This window comes from Dendrobates tinctorius, unplaced genomic scaffold, assembly GCF_039654945.1.
Source record: "Dendrobates tinctorius isolate UK_male_01 unplaced genomic scaffold, ASM3965494v1 ptg000086l, whole genome shotgun sequence".
Classification (NCBI taxonomy): domain Eukaryota; kingdom Metazoa; phylum Chordata; class Amphibia; order Anura; family Dendrobatidae; genus Dendrobates; species Dendrobates tinctorius.
Window position 1 is genome coordinate 20,567,209 of NW_027361754.1, and position 12,250 is coordinate 20,579,458.

Here is a 12,250-nt window from a genome sequence, read left to right on the forward strand (position 1 = left end):
CCCCCCTCCCCTTATCTCTACCCACAGGGACTCTACATTTTCATTAGATTCATATATATTATCACGAAGGATGGTTTTTAAGGATGATTTTACATATAAACACACGCCTCCACCTCGCTTATTTGTTCGGTCATTTCTGAACAGACTATAGCCCTGTAAATTAACCGCCCAGTCATGGCTCTCATCCAGCCATGTCTCAGATATCCCCACCATGTCATAATTATGTTCCAACAACATTAACTCCAATTCCTCCATTTTGTTGGCAAGACTTCTGGCATAGTATACATGCACTTTATGTATCTCTCTGTACCTCTATTCTTTCTTAAATTATTAACTGTTCTAACCCCACCCCCCATGCCACCTCCACCCCCAATTTCATTATTTGTGCCCAGGTCTCTATCTGCACTGTCTTCCCCTCCTATAAAGGGAATACCCCCCCCCCCCCCCCCGTCCCTAGTTTAAACACTCCTCCAACCTTCTAGCCATTTTCTCCCCCAGCACAGCTGCACCCTCCCCATTGAGGTGCAGCCCGTCCCTAGCGTAGACCCTGTAGCCAACTGAGAAGTCGGCCCAGTTCTGCAGGAACCCAAACCCCTCCTTCCTACACAAATTCCTGAGCCACTTATTAACCTTATTATCTCGACTTATATTCGAGTATATACGGTACATGTTTCATATATACTACATTCATACAACATACATACTGCATACAACATACATACTACATTCATACTACATACATGCTTCATATATACTACATTCATACTACATACATGCTGCATATATACTACATTCATATACATACATACTACATACATGCTACATATATACTACATTCATGCAACATACATACATACTACATACTGCATACATACAACATACAGACAATACATACATACTGCATACAATACATACATAGACATACAGTACATATAACATAGAGAACATACTCACCCTTACTTGTCACATTGTTCCCCGACGCCAGTGTCATCTAAGGAAAAATATGAAAATAACAAACAAGCCATATACTCCCTGATCCGCAGAAATCCACGCGTGTCCCACGCCGATCTCCTGTGGAGAGCAGCAGCATTAGCTGATGCGACCGCTCTCTAGGGGCTCAAGGAATCCAGTGTCGGGAGGTAGGTATCCTTCCGCACTGTAAAAAAATAGTCCCTAGTCTCACTTTTGGCATTGCTGTGTGAAAAAGTTCCCACGCAGCATTTGCCATAAAGTGAGACCAGGGACTATTTTTTTACAGTGGCGGAGGAATACAGTGCGGAAGGATACCTACCTCCCGACACTGGATTCCTGAGCCCCGTAGAGAGCGGTCGCATCAGCTGATGCTGCTGCTCTCCACGGAAGATCAGCGTGGGACACTCACTCGTGGATTTCTGCGGATCAGGGAGTATTTGGTGGTTTGTTATTTTCATATTTTTCCTTAGATGACACTGGCTTCGGGGATCAAAGTGACAAGTAATGGTGAGTATGTACTCTATGTTGTATGTACTGTATGTCTATATGTATGTATTGTATGAATGTATTGTATGTAGTATGTATGTTGTATGTATGTAGTATATATGTATGTCGTATGTATGTAGTATATATGTATGTCGTATGAATGTAGTATATATGTATGTCGTATGAATGTAGTATATATGTATGTCGTATGAATGTAGTATATATGTAGTATGTATATAGTATATATGTAGTATGTATATATGTAGTATGTATATATGTAGTATGTATGTAGTATGTATATATGTAGTATGTATGTAGTATGTATGTAGTTATATATATATATAATATGTATATATGTAGTATATATATATATATATATAGTATGTATATAAGTAGTATGTATATATGTAGTATGTAGTATGTATATAAAAAAATGTAGTAAGTATGTATATATGTAGTATGTATATATGTAGTATGTATGTAGTATGCATATATGTAGTATATATGTAGTATGTATATATGTAGTATGTATATATGTAGTATGTATATATGTAGTATGTATGAAGTATGTATGGTTTGTTTTTTGTTTTTTGTTTTTTTTTACATTCAACACATTAGCCGGATGATGGGACTACTACTGTCCCATCATTGGCTAGTGTGTCAATCACCGTCATGGTAGCAGGCATAGCCCGATGGGACTTGTAGTCCCATCGGACGATGCCTGCACAGACCCCCGGACAGTCGGCACAGCCCCCCGGCAGGCCGGTACAGACCCCCGGCAGTCGGCACAGACCCCCGGCAGTCGGCACAGACCCCTGGAAGGTCCGTACACACCCCCGAGAGGCTGTACAAGGACAGAAAAGAGTTTTTCTTATTCCGATATCGGAAGTCCCATAGACTTGAATGAGACTTCCGGTATCGGAATCGGCGATACCCGATACTTTTTTTTAGATCGGCCGATCCATTCCGATACGATATTTTTCAGTATCGGCTGGTATCGCTCAACACTATTCATTACATAAAATAAAATAGTGTTAAAAAAAATGCCTGAATATCATTAAATAGACCCACGATCCCAAAAGAAGGGGGCTCTGCAACGTATGCACACCTCTGCCCTATTAATTCTTGATAAGAGTACGGGGGTCTGCCAACGCTGTAGACAATGAAAAGCACACAGGGGGACAAATCCTCAACTTCTGCTCCATTCAGGCCGTTCCCTTCTGCGTCTGAGGTCCCAGTAATCAATAAGTTATTGGTAACTTAACATTTGTTAGCCTGATACAAGTCTATTATCATCCTCACCTTTTACTTTGTGGGCCCCCGCAGCCCGGACCTCAGCTTCACAATCTTTCAGCAGGTTCTGGAAAGCCGGCACCAGGTCGTTCTTGGTGATCTCTGGACCGACTGCTTTTTGAAGCTTAAATAAGACATAGTACATATTAATTTCACTACTTGAATTTTGTTCATCAAGTTTATCCTGCAAATATTACCTTTATGTTAGAAATGACATATCATATGCCGTATTTTTCGGATTATAACTTGCACTTTTTTCCCAAAAAATTTTGGGGGAAAATGGGGATGCGTCTTATAATGCCGGCCACTGCTGGAGGAGGAAAGAGTGGCTCGTTGTTGCAGGCCGCAATGAGGTGGTGTTCCGATGTGAGCCTCTGCGGGTGAAAATGGCTGCGATACTCTGTGGTGCGGGGGGGCTCCGCCTGGATTTTATGAAAGCCCAGAGCCCCCGCATACCCACTACTGCCATGTGATGGCCTCCGGGAAAATGGCCGCTGGGGGCAGCACATACTCAGATTGAGATCTTGTGAGACAAAATCTCGGCACCCGGGATTCTCAATCTGAGCATGCGTTGCCCCCGGCGGCCATTTTCCCGGAGGCCACCACATCGCAGTAATGGATATGCAGGGGCTCCAGGCTTTCACAAAATGCTGACGGAGCCCCCCCGCAGCCATTTTTACCTGCAGCGGCGCACATCGGAAAACTCCTCATCCCAGCTTGCCATAACTTGTCACTCCTGCCTCCTCCAGCAGCGACCCTGGGACCTCGCTTCATCACAGCCACCACCCCCGGTAAGCAATAAGCCGCATGGATTATAAGAGGCTCCACCATTTTATTAAAAAAAGCTTTTTTCCTATTTTTCTTCTCAAAACTTGGGGTGCGTCTTATAATCTGCAAAATATGGTGTATACAGCGCGGACTGAGCAATTAAATGACATAGGCAGCGCAGGTGGAAATGAGGCGCAGGCAGCACTGGTGGAGACACAACATTCTCCCTGTGCTACTCTCTACTTTAAAAAAGGCAGGCGGCACTTTTGCACACAAAGTGATATCGGCTCCAGTACTGAAGAAACTTCAGTCATCAAAATAAAAAGCATTTTTCCCCAGAATCTTCATAGGAAAATGAAAACATTTCCTCATTAATTTAGTGACAAAGCTCTGGCTCTTTAAGAGAAGATTGATGTCTGCCCTAGTCAGGAGAAGTCGGCGCTCAAACGCAGGAGAGTCTAAACTTTATGCAAAATGTAGTTATTGATGTGACAAAATAAGACTAAACACTGTATATTATACAGCAGAAGTAAATCCTACAGCCTTCTCTGAATTATATACCTGCACCTGACTAACCCTTTACAAGCAGTAGTGTCCTCCTATTAGCAAATTAACCCTTTATAAACAGCTATGGCCTCTTGCTTTAGCAGATCTGCAGTATACACAGGATATCTTACTGCATGCATAATAGGGTATAATGTATTTGAGAAAAAGCTTACAATCTCATCTACGGATACTTCTTGTGCTTTTTCTCAGAACAGATATTTCTACTTTCAATGAGAAAATGAATTCAAGAAAATCATGTGCATCATCGGGAGGTTTACCTCAGAAAACTTGTCAGCTACCATATAGCGGACGCGCCAGGATTTGTCCTCCGTAGCTTGGCGGAGGGTAGGCATCACCAGGGCTTCAAGATCTTCTTCAGGGAGCAGCTGGGCGATGCTGACACAGGCTTCCACTGCCAGCAAGCGGACAGAGTCCTACAGGGATAGAGAAACTTACCTTTAAGGCACGTCCAGATGACTGTAGTTTTGGTCAGAGTGAGATCTGACAAAACACCAGATTGCACTAGGACCAATGTTATTCTATGGGCCGTGAACATGTCCAATTTTTCCCTTGTGCAGACTCTTGCAGCATAGCCGTGTTTGATCAGATATTCGGATCACACTCGGCCATGCGAGTCAACATTAGAATGCACTCGGCAGATCATTCAGCCCATACCCATCGCTCGCCTACCTGCTCGTCTGAAGCCAGGTTTGTAAACAGAGGAATAATGTCATTTTTCACATACTCCAGTTCAAGTACTTTAGCAAACTCCCCAAGCTTGGAAGCGGCAGCGCGGCGGACCATCGGAGTGTCATCAGAGCACAAGTTGCGGAAATGTCTATAAAAAAAAAAAAACATTAATATTTCTACAGGAAGAGCAAGCTATACTGAATGACCTATGCGGGATCATTAAACTGAAAAAAACATAATATATAAATACCTGTCCTTTCACTTCATATATGTTTCCTTCCATTCTAAAGACTTCTGTTCATTATTAACCCCTTAGTGACAGAGCCATTTTACAGCTAAATGACCGGGCCAATTTTTACAATTCTGACCACTGTCACTTTATGAGGTTATAACTCTGGAACGCTTTAACGGATCCCGCTGATTCTGAGACTGTTTTTTCGTGACATACCGTATTTTCCGCTTTGTAAGACGCACTTTTATTCCCCCAAATTTAGGGGGAAAACGGGGGGGGTGTCTTACAAAGCGGACATGCCTTACCTAGGCTGTGATCGGGGGCATCTGGCGGTTGCTGGCCAGTGCTGCGGGTATCTACGGTGCCGCGTTGTGTGCCCGTCGATGCCCGGGGCTCTGCCGACATTGTGCGACAGGCCAGAGCCCTGGCATTTCCTCGGTTCCCTGTGTGCCGGTAAAAAAATGGCCGACGTCGCGTGCGCAGATGGGATCTCGGGACCCAGTTCTCGAGAGATGAGATCTGAAATCTCATCTCTCGAGAGCAGGGTCTCGAGATCCCATCTGCGCACGTGCCGGTGGCCATTTTCCCTGGGTTCCCTGTGTGCGCGCGGTGGTGCCGGTAAAAAAAATGCCGCCGCGCATGCGCAGATGGGATCTCGGGACCCAGCTCTCGAGAGATGAGATTTCAGATCTCATCTCTCGAGAACTGGGTCCCGAGATCTCATCTGCGCACGCGCCGGCGGCCATTTCTTTTTACCGGCACCACAGCGCGCACACACAGGGAGCCGAGGAAATGCTGGGGCTCTGGCCTGTCGCACAATGTCGGCAGAGCCCCAGGCATCGACAGGCACACAACGCCGCACCACTGCTCACCGGAAACACCCGCAGCACCGGCCAGCAACCGCCGGACAAGCGGAGAAACCAGGCAGCAGCACAAGACCCTGCAGCAGCAACAGCACACATCGGAGCCCCCCCTCATCCCTGAATGCGGCCTGCAGCATCACTCCACAGCTGCCTCCTCCAGCAGCGAGCCTGGGACCCCGCTACACCGCAGCCACCAACCCCGGTAAGCAATAAGATGCAAGGATTATAAGAGGCACCATCATTTTATTAAAAAATATTTTTTTCTTATTTTTCTCCTCAAAATTTGTGGTGCGTCTTATAATCCGGAGCATCTTATAAAGCGAAAAATACGGTATTGTACTTCATGTTAGTGGTAAAATTTCTTCGATATGCCTTGTGTTTATTTATGAAAAAAAAGGAAATATGCCGAAAATTTTGAAAATTTTGCAATTTTAAAACTTTAAATTTTTATGCCCTTAAATCAGAGAGATGTGTCACATAAATTTCTTAATAAATAACATTTCCCACATGTCTACTTTACATCAGCACAATTTTGGAAACAATTTTTTTTGTTAGGAAGTTATAAGGGTTAAAAGTTGACCAGCGATTTCTCATTTTTACAACAAAATTTACAAAATCATTTTTTTTTTTTTTTTAGGGACCACATCATATTTAAAGTCATTTTGAAGGGTGTACATGACAGAAAATACCCAAAAGTGACACCGTTCTAAAAACTAGACCCCTCAAGGTGCTCAAAACCACATTCAAGAAGTTTATTAACCCTTAACGTGCTTCACAGAACTAAAGCAATGTGGAAGGAAAAAATTAACATTTAACTTTTTTTGCAAAAAATTTAATTCAGAACCAATTTTTTTTATTTCCGCAAGTGGTAAAAGAGAAAATAAACCACAAAATTTGTTGTGCAATTTCTTCTGAATACGCCAATACCCCATATGTGGGGGTAAACCACTTTCAGCGCACGGCAGAGCTCACAAGGGAAGGAGCGCCGTTTGACTTTTTCAACGCAGAGTTGGCTGCAATTGAGATCGGATGCCATGTTGCGTTCGGAGAGCCCCTAAAGTTCCTAAACAGTGGAAACCCCCAACAAGTGACTAAATTTTGGAAACTAGACCCCTTAAGGAACTTATCTAGATGTGTGGTGCGCACTTTGAACCTTCAAGTGCTTCACAGAAGTTTATAACGTAGAGCCGTGAAAATAAAAAAAATTTGTTCCACAAAAATGATCTTTTCGCCAAAATTTTTATTTTTACAAAGGTAACAGGAGAAATCAAACCCCCACAGTTGTTGTGCGATTTGTCCTGAGTACGCTGATACCCCATATGTGGGGGTAAACCACTGTATGGGCGCACGGCAGAGCTCAGAAGGGAAGGAGTACCGTTTGACTTTTTCAATGCAGAATTGGCTGGAATTAAGATTGGACGCCATGTCGCTTTTGGAGAGCCCCCGATGTGCCTAAACAGTGAAAAAACCCCACAAGTGACACCATTTTGGAAACTAGACCCCTGAAGGAACTTATCTAGATATGTGGTGAGCACTTTGAACCCCCCAAGTGCTTCACAGAAGTTTATAACGCAGAGCAGTGAAAATAAAAAAATCACTTTTTAAAATGATTTTTTAGCCCGCTATGTTTTATTTTATCAAGGGTAACAGGAGAAATTGGACCACAAAAGTTGTTGTGCAATTTGTCCTGAGTACGATGATACCCCATATGTGGGGGGAACCATTGTTTGGGTGCATGGGAGAGCTCGAAAGGGAACACCATTTTGGAATGCAGACTTTGATGGAATGGTTTGCGGGCGTCATGTTGTGTTTGCAGAGCCCCTGATGTGCCTAAACAGTATAAACCCCCCACAAGTGACCCCATTTTGGAAACTAGACCCCAGAAGGAGCTTATCTAGATATGTGGTGAGCACTTTGAACCCCCAAGTGCTTCACAGAAGTTAATAAACGCAGAGCCGTGAAAATAAAAAAAGTCTTTTTCCACAAAAGTGATTTTTTTTTAGCCCCCAATTTTTTTTATTTTCCCAAGGGTAACAGGAGAAATTACATCCCCAAAGTTGGTAAATAGTGGAAACCCTTCAATTCTTGCTCCAACCCCAACACACCCCTAACCCTAATCCCAACCCTAATCCTAACTTGCCCTAACCCTAATTCTAACCCTAGCCCTAACCCTAATTCCAACCCTAACCCAAACCCTGACCCTAGCCCTAATGGAGAAATGAAGAAAAAAAAAATATTTTCTTTATTTCATTATGTTTGCCTATCTAAGGGGGTGATAAGGGGGGGGGGGCTATTTACTATTTTTTTTATTTTGATCACTATGATAGTTTATCATAGTGATCAAAATGAATGAAATCTGCCAGCCGGAGCCTGCAGATTCCCGGAGGGCGCACTACGCATGCGTCCGCCATTTTCTCCGGATCCAAGATGGCGGCGCCCACCGGAGGAAGCCGCAGGGACCCAGGATCACCGGGAGGGAACAGAGGACCACCGGGAGGTACCGGGGGGGGGTGAGATCGGGGACCTTATTTCTCTCCCCTCTGATGTGCGATGACAACAGAGGAAAGAGAAATTAAATGCAAAATCGCGGCTTTTTTGCAGTCGCCGTTATAGGGTTAATAACGGTGATCGCAAAAGCGGGGTCGGTAAAAACCGACCCATGTTCTCTGGGGTCTCAGCTACCCCCTGCAGCCGAGACCCCGGAGAAAATCCGACACTGGGGGGCGCTATTTACTTACTCCACAGCGCCGTGAATTAGCGGCGCTGTGGTTTAAGTACCCTTAATTACCGCCGTTAAAAGGCGTATCGGCGGTTGTTAAGGTTAAGCCCCTCCTAATAATCAGGTCTATTTCCCGCGCAACTCTCGACAGTGAGGCTTGTGTGCGTGATTTCTGCGGCGCAGTGAGGACACTTACTGCCGGATCTCCGCCTTCACAGTACTAGACACTCTCGGGTAACACACGCTGAAGAGGCCACATGCCGACGTGCGAGAAGTGAACCAGTCACCGCTGGCAAGACGTTTCACCAGTGGCACAAAGTGAGCTTCAAGGTCGACAGGAGAGTGTTCATGAGAGATTTTCCTCAAGGATTCCACCGCTTTGTCACGAACCACGGTCTCTTCAACGGTGGCCAGGCTTTCCAGGGGCGGCTGCGAACACAGGAGACACCGATAAATCAGATACTAATCACACAATTATTACTGCCCCAAAGGCCATCTATCGAAATTATCACAAGGTGCCATATACAATGACCAGCAAGACACAGGCACTGCAAAATAGCAGCCGACCGCATCACTGACCGTTCTAATTAAAGGATAAAGCAGATACAACTCAGTGGCCATAGCAGCTGCTGCCGGCTATTCCTGCCTTACCCACATGTACATGCTCAGTGCACCATGTCATTTAATAGGAAGCAGATTCCAGACACTTATGCAATTCAGATCAGGTATATTGAATCCAGCATGCCCAACCTTCCTCAACATGTGTCTTTGGGGGCAAGTATCGGGACCCCCCCTCCCTTAATTCAATACACATTACATGGTCAGCAGGTCCCGCCACAATCAATCGGCCTGGTGATGTCCATCTAACGAGACCACATGATCAGCTGATCCGGAAATAAATATGGGGACACGGGACGTGTTAAGCCACGCCCCCCCCGAGGAAGGAACTTGTACCGAAACGTACGTCAGGGATCCGGTCTCCTGCCTCCACGTTTCAACATGACGGGTAAACATTGAATTACTTTTCTCAAATTATTTACTTTGTTGCCACATCTGCTCCTTATTAACCCTATGGCTTCCCTATGAGTATGGTCTGCATTAACAAATTGTATAGGACCAATGTAAAAGTACGCTGGTCCAGGGTGTTACACTTTAGCAGCAAGCATTTGGGGAAACAGAGCATTATGCCAATTTATATTCCGTTTTTGGAACCACCTGTTATGGGGCTTTTTCACCGGTTGAAGTATACTACATACTGAGGCATATACCGTATATTTCATATTTTATATTGAGGCACTAATACTTTATACCCGAAATGTATGAATGTGGAAGCAGGGTTTTCATGCTACGATAATGGGATCAAGTCACTAACTGATGTTTACATTTTGTCATATTTGTATCTGCTCATCTTAACTAATTTAGTGTTTTTTTTGCATATGACTAGTTATGTCCTTTAATCCTCTAAATAAAATCTACTATTTTTTTGTAAATTAGCTTAGACTCAGGTTCTCTGTTCTTTTCAATACATGTATATGAGTCGCTGCTGTAATGCAACATAAGGTGGAATGTGTACCGCAGCTAGGTTCTAAATACCGATTTGGAGAATTTTTACATTATATGGTCAGCAGGTCCCGCCACAATCAATAGGCCTGGTGATGTCCACCTAACGAGTATAGGGGGGGTGGGGGTGGCGACAGCTTCTCTATAATGTGTCTTCTTTGATAAAAGAGAGAACAGAGGATCACACATGCTGAAATCAAGCATTAGTCATCTGTCGCAACAGCCCCATACACATTACATGGTGGTCCAGTCTTATCGATTACTCCACAAGGGCAGAAATAAATTTATTATAAGACCAAGGTATCAAACATGGGAATTTTAACCAGGAGGCCGGGCAGCACCATTCACCATGCAGAAAGCAGTGCTGCCGGGGCAGAAATCATATGACCCATGTCTGCACATGGCTCAAGATCAAACCAGTCTCTGACCCCGTTCGGACATGAAGCAACGTCGCCGACCATCTACATTGAAAAAGTCAGGCCAAACAATGCTCTGCAGACACATCTAATGTATATAGCCACAGTGAGGGCAATCCCTTCTCAGGAGGTGAAGACAATGGCTAGGACAGACCATCGGTCACTTATCTCACAATGCAGAAGTGAGGATAACCCCATAATGATGGATGGTGGGAGGAGGGTGAGTAAAACCGCTGATCTGGAGAATGAAGGGCTACAGAGGTGGGCCCCCTTCATAGGGGCATTCCTAGTCAATCAGTGAAACATGTCTCCATTTAAGTGTTTGGGGCCAGCTGCGTTTTCCTGCACAGGTGAACTGTGAGCCCCACTCGTGAAAGGGACGCAGCTCTTCGGCCCATCATTCTCAGGATTAGTGGGGGTCCATGTTGGTTGATCAATAAGCGATTGTTTATACAGAATAGCCGAGATTGCAATACCCGTTTTAAAACTCAGCTCTTTAGGGCATTTTTTTTCCCAAGTGCTTGCGACTTTTTAATTCGTATCTGTGTGTGCTCAGTGACTTCTAGTATAGGTTCTAGTCTGATCCTAGGATCTGAAAACCGCTGAGCGATAATCCGCCAGCAAATGAGAAAATCCTATCTAAGATGCAGGTCAGGAGCGCGAGGACTCACGTGGAGAATGCGGTGTGGCCAATTAGGTGCAGTGTCACTGTGTGCGGATTACAAGAACTTTCCTCCGACGCGCACAGTCTGAGCAGCCGTCGATGACTACTAATCCCGCTGCACCATAAGCTTATTATGTGTACACTTATAGGACCACCTGGAGCTGCCTGTTATGTTCCTGCCACATCTGCTACCGACATACATAAATTACTTTCAACTGAGCCGGTGACGTAGAGAGAAATATTTCAGAGCTGCCAAACTGAACGCAAGTGTGGGCCGGGAGCCAGGAGAGTAGGGCCCCCCAGATGGCACCTAATGTCTCAATGCCAGCACTGCTCGCAAGCCTTTCGCTCCAGAAGGCGGAAAAGGCTCAGAAGACATCTAAGACTTTGGCAGCTTTACTTGCTGACGCACAGAGTAGATTGACAGGGAAGTGGGGAGCCAGATGCGAGCTTTGTAGCTGGAGCCAATGGAGGACAAAGCAGGACGAGGCAGAAGTCTATTAACAACTTTCATGTTTGATGGAGTTAAGGCCATGAAGAACTAGAGTAGAGAAAAAAAAAAAAAACACAAGAGCAAAGGACGAATTCAAACATGGCCGCAGACGGTGTATGAACTAAAGCTATAAAACGGCCCATCTATGCAAAGAAAAGTGAACCAATGGTGACAAGCCATATAAGCACAGGACGGATGTGGGCGAATGGAAAACCTCAGGTCTAGTAGTTGCTGTTTAACTCTTTAGATGCAACTAACAATTGCTGACAGCAGCACTTAAGCAGTATGTTCCAGCTACACTGCAATCGTGGGATGGAATACCAATGGGGTTACACCGGAGGCCCCCCATCAATGCCATCCCTTTACACATACACAGGCCAGCAGGTGGACAATAATCTGCAATGCTTATATTGTTACAACAGACTGCAAGGTCAAATCACCTAGTGGGGCTAAAAAGAAAAAATACTTATGAATAGAAATGCACAAAACTTTGTAGGACCCCTGTTCTAGCAGCCACATCAGTATTTCTTGACCACTGGACGGGAGCC

At 44.7% G+C, this 12,250-nt stretch overlaps 1 protein-coding gene across 1 annotated transcript in view; it reads right to left on the bottom strand.

Annotated features, from left to right (window-relative positions):
• The window catches only part of PPP2R1B (protein phosphatase 2 scaffold subunit Abeta), a 53,072-nt gene that overhangs the window by 11,395 nt on the left and 29,427 nt on the right, over positions 1-12,250 (bottom strand). The window contains exons 4-7 of the mRNA XM_073585137.1: positions 8,766-8,998; positions 4,756-4,903; positions 4,344-4,499; positions 2,761-2,875 (exon numbers count right to left, since the gene is read on the bottom strand). Coding sequence (XP_073441238.1) covers positions 2,761-2,875; positions 4,344-4,499; positions 4,756-4,903; positions 8,766-8,998 — 652 coding nt within the window. The remainder of the gene's footprint in view (positions 1-2,760; positions 2,876-4,343; positions 4,500-4,755; positions 4,904-8,765; positions 8,999-12,250) is intronic.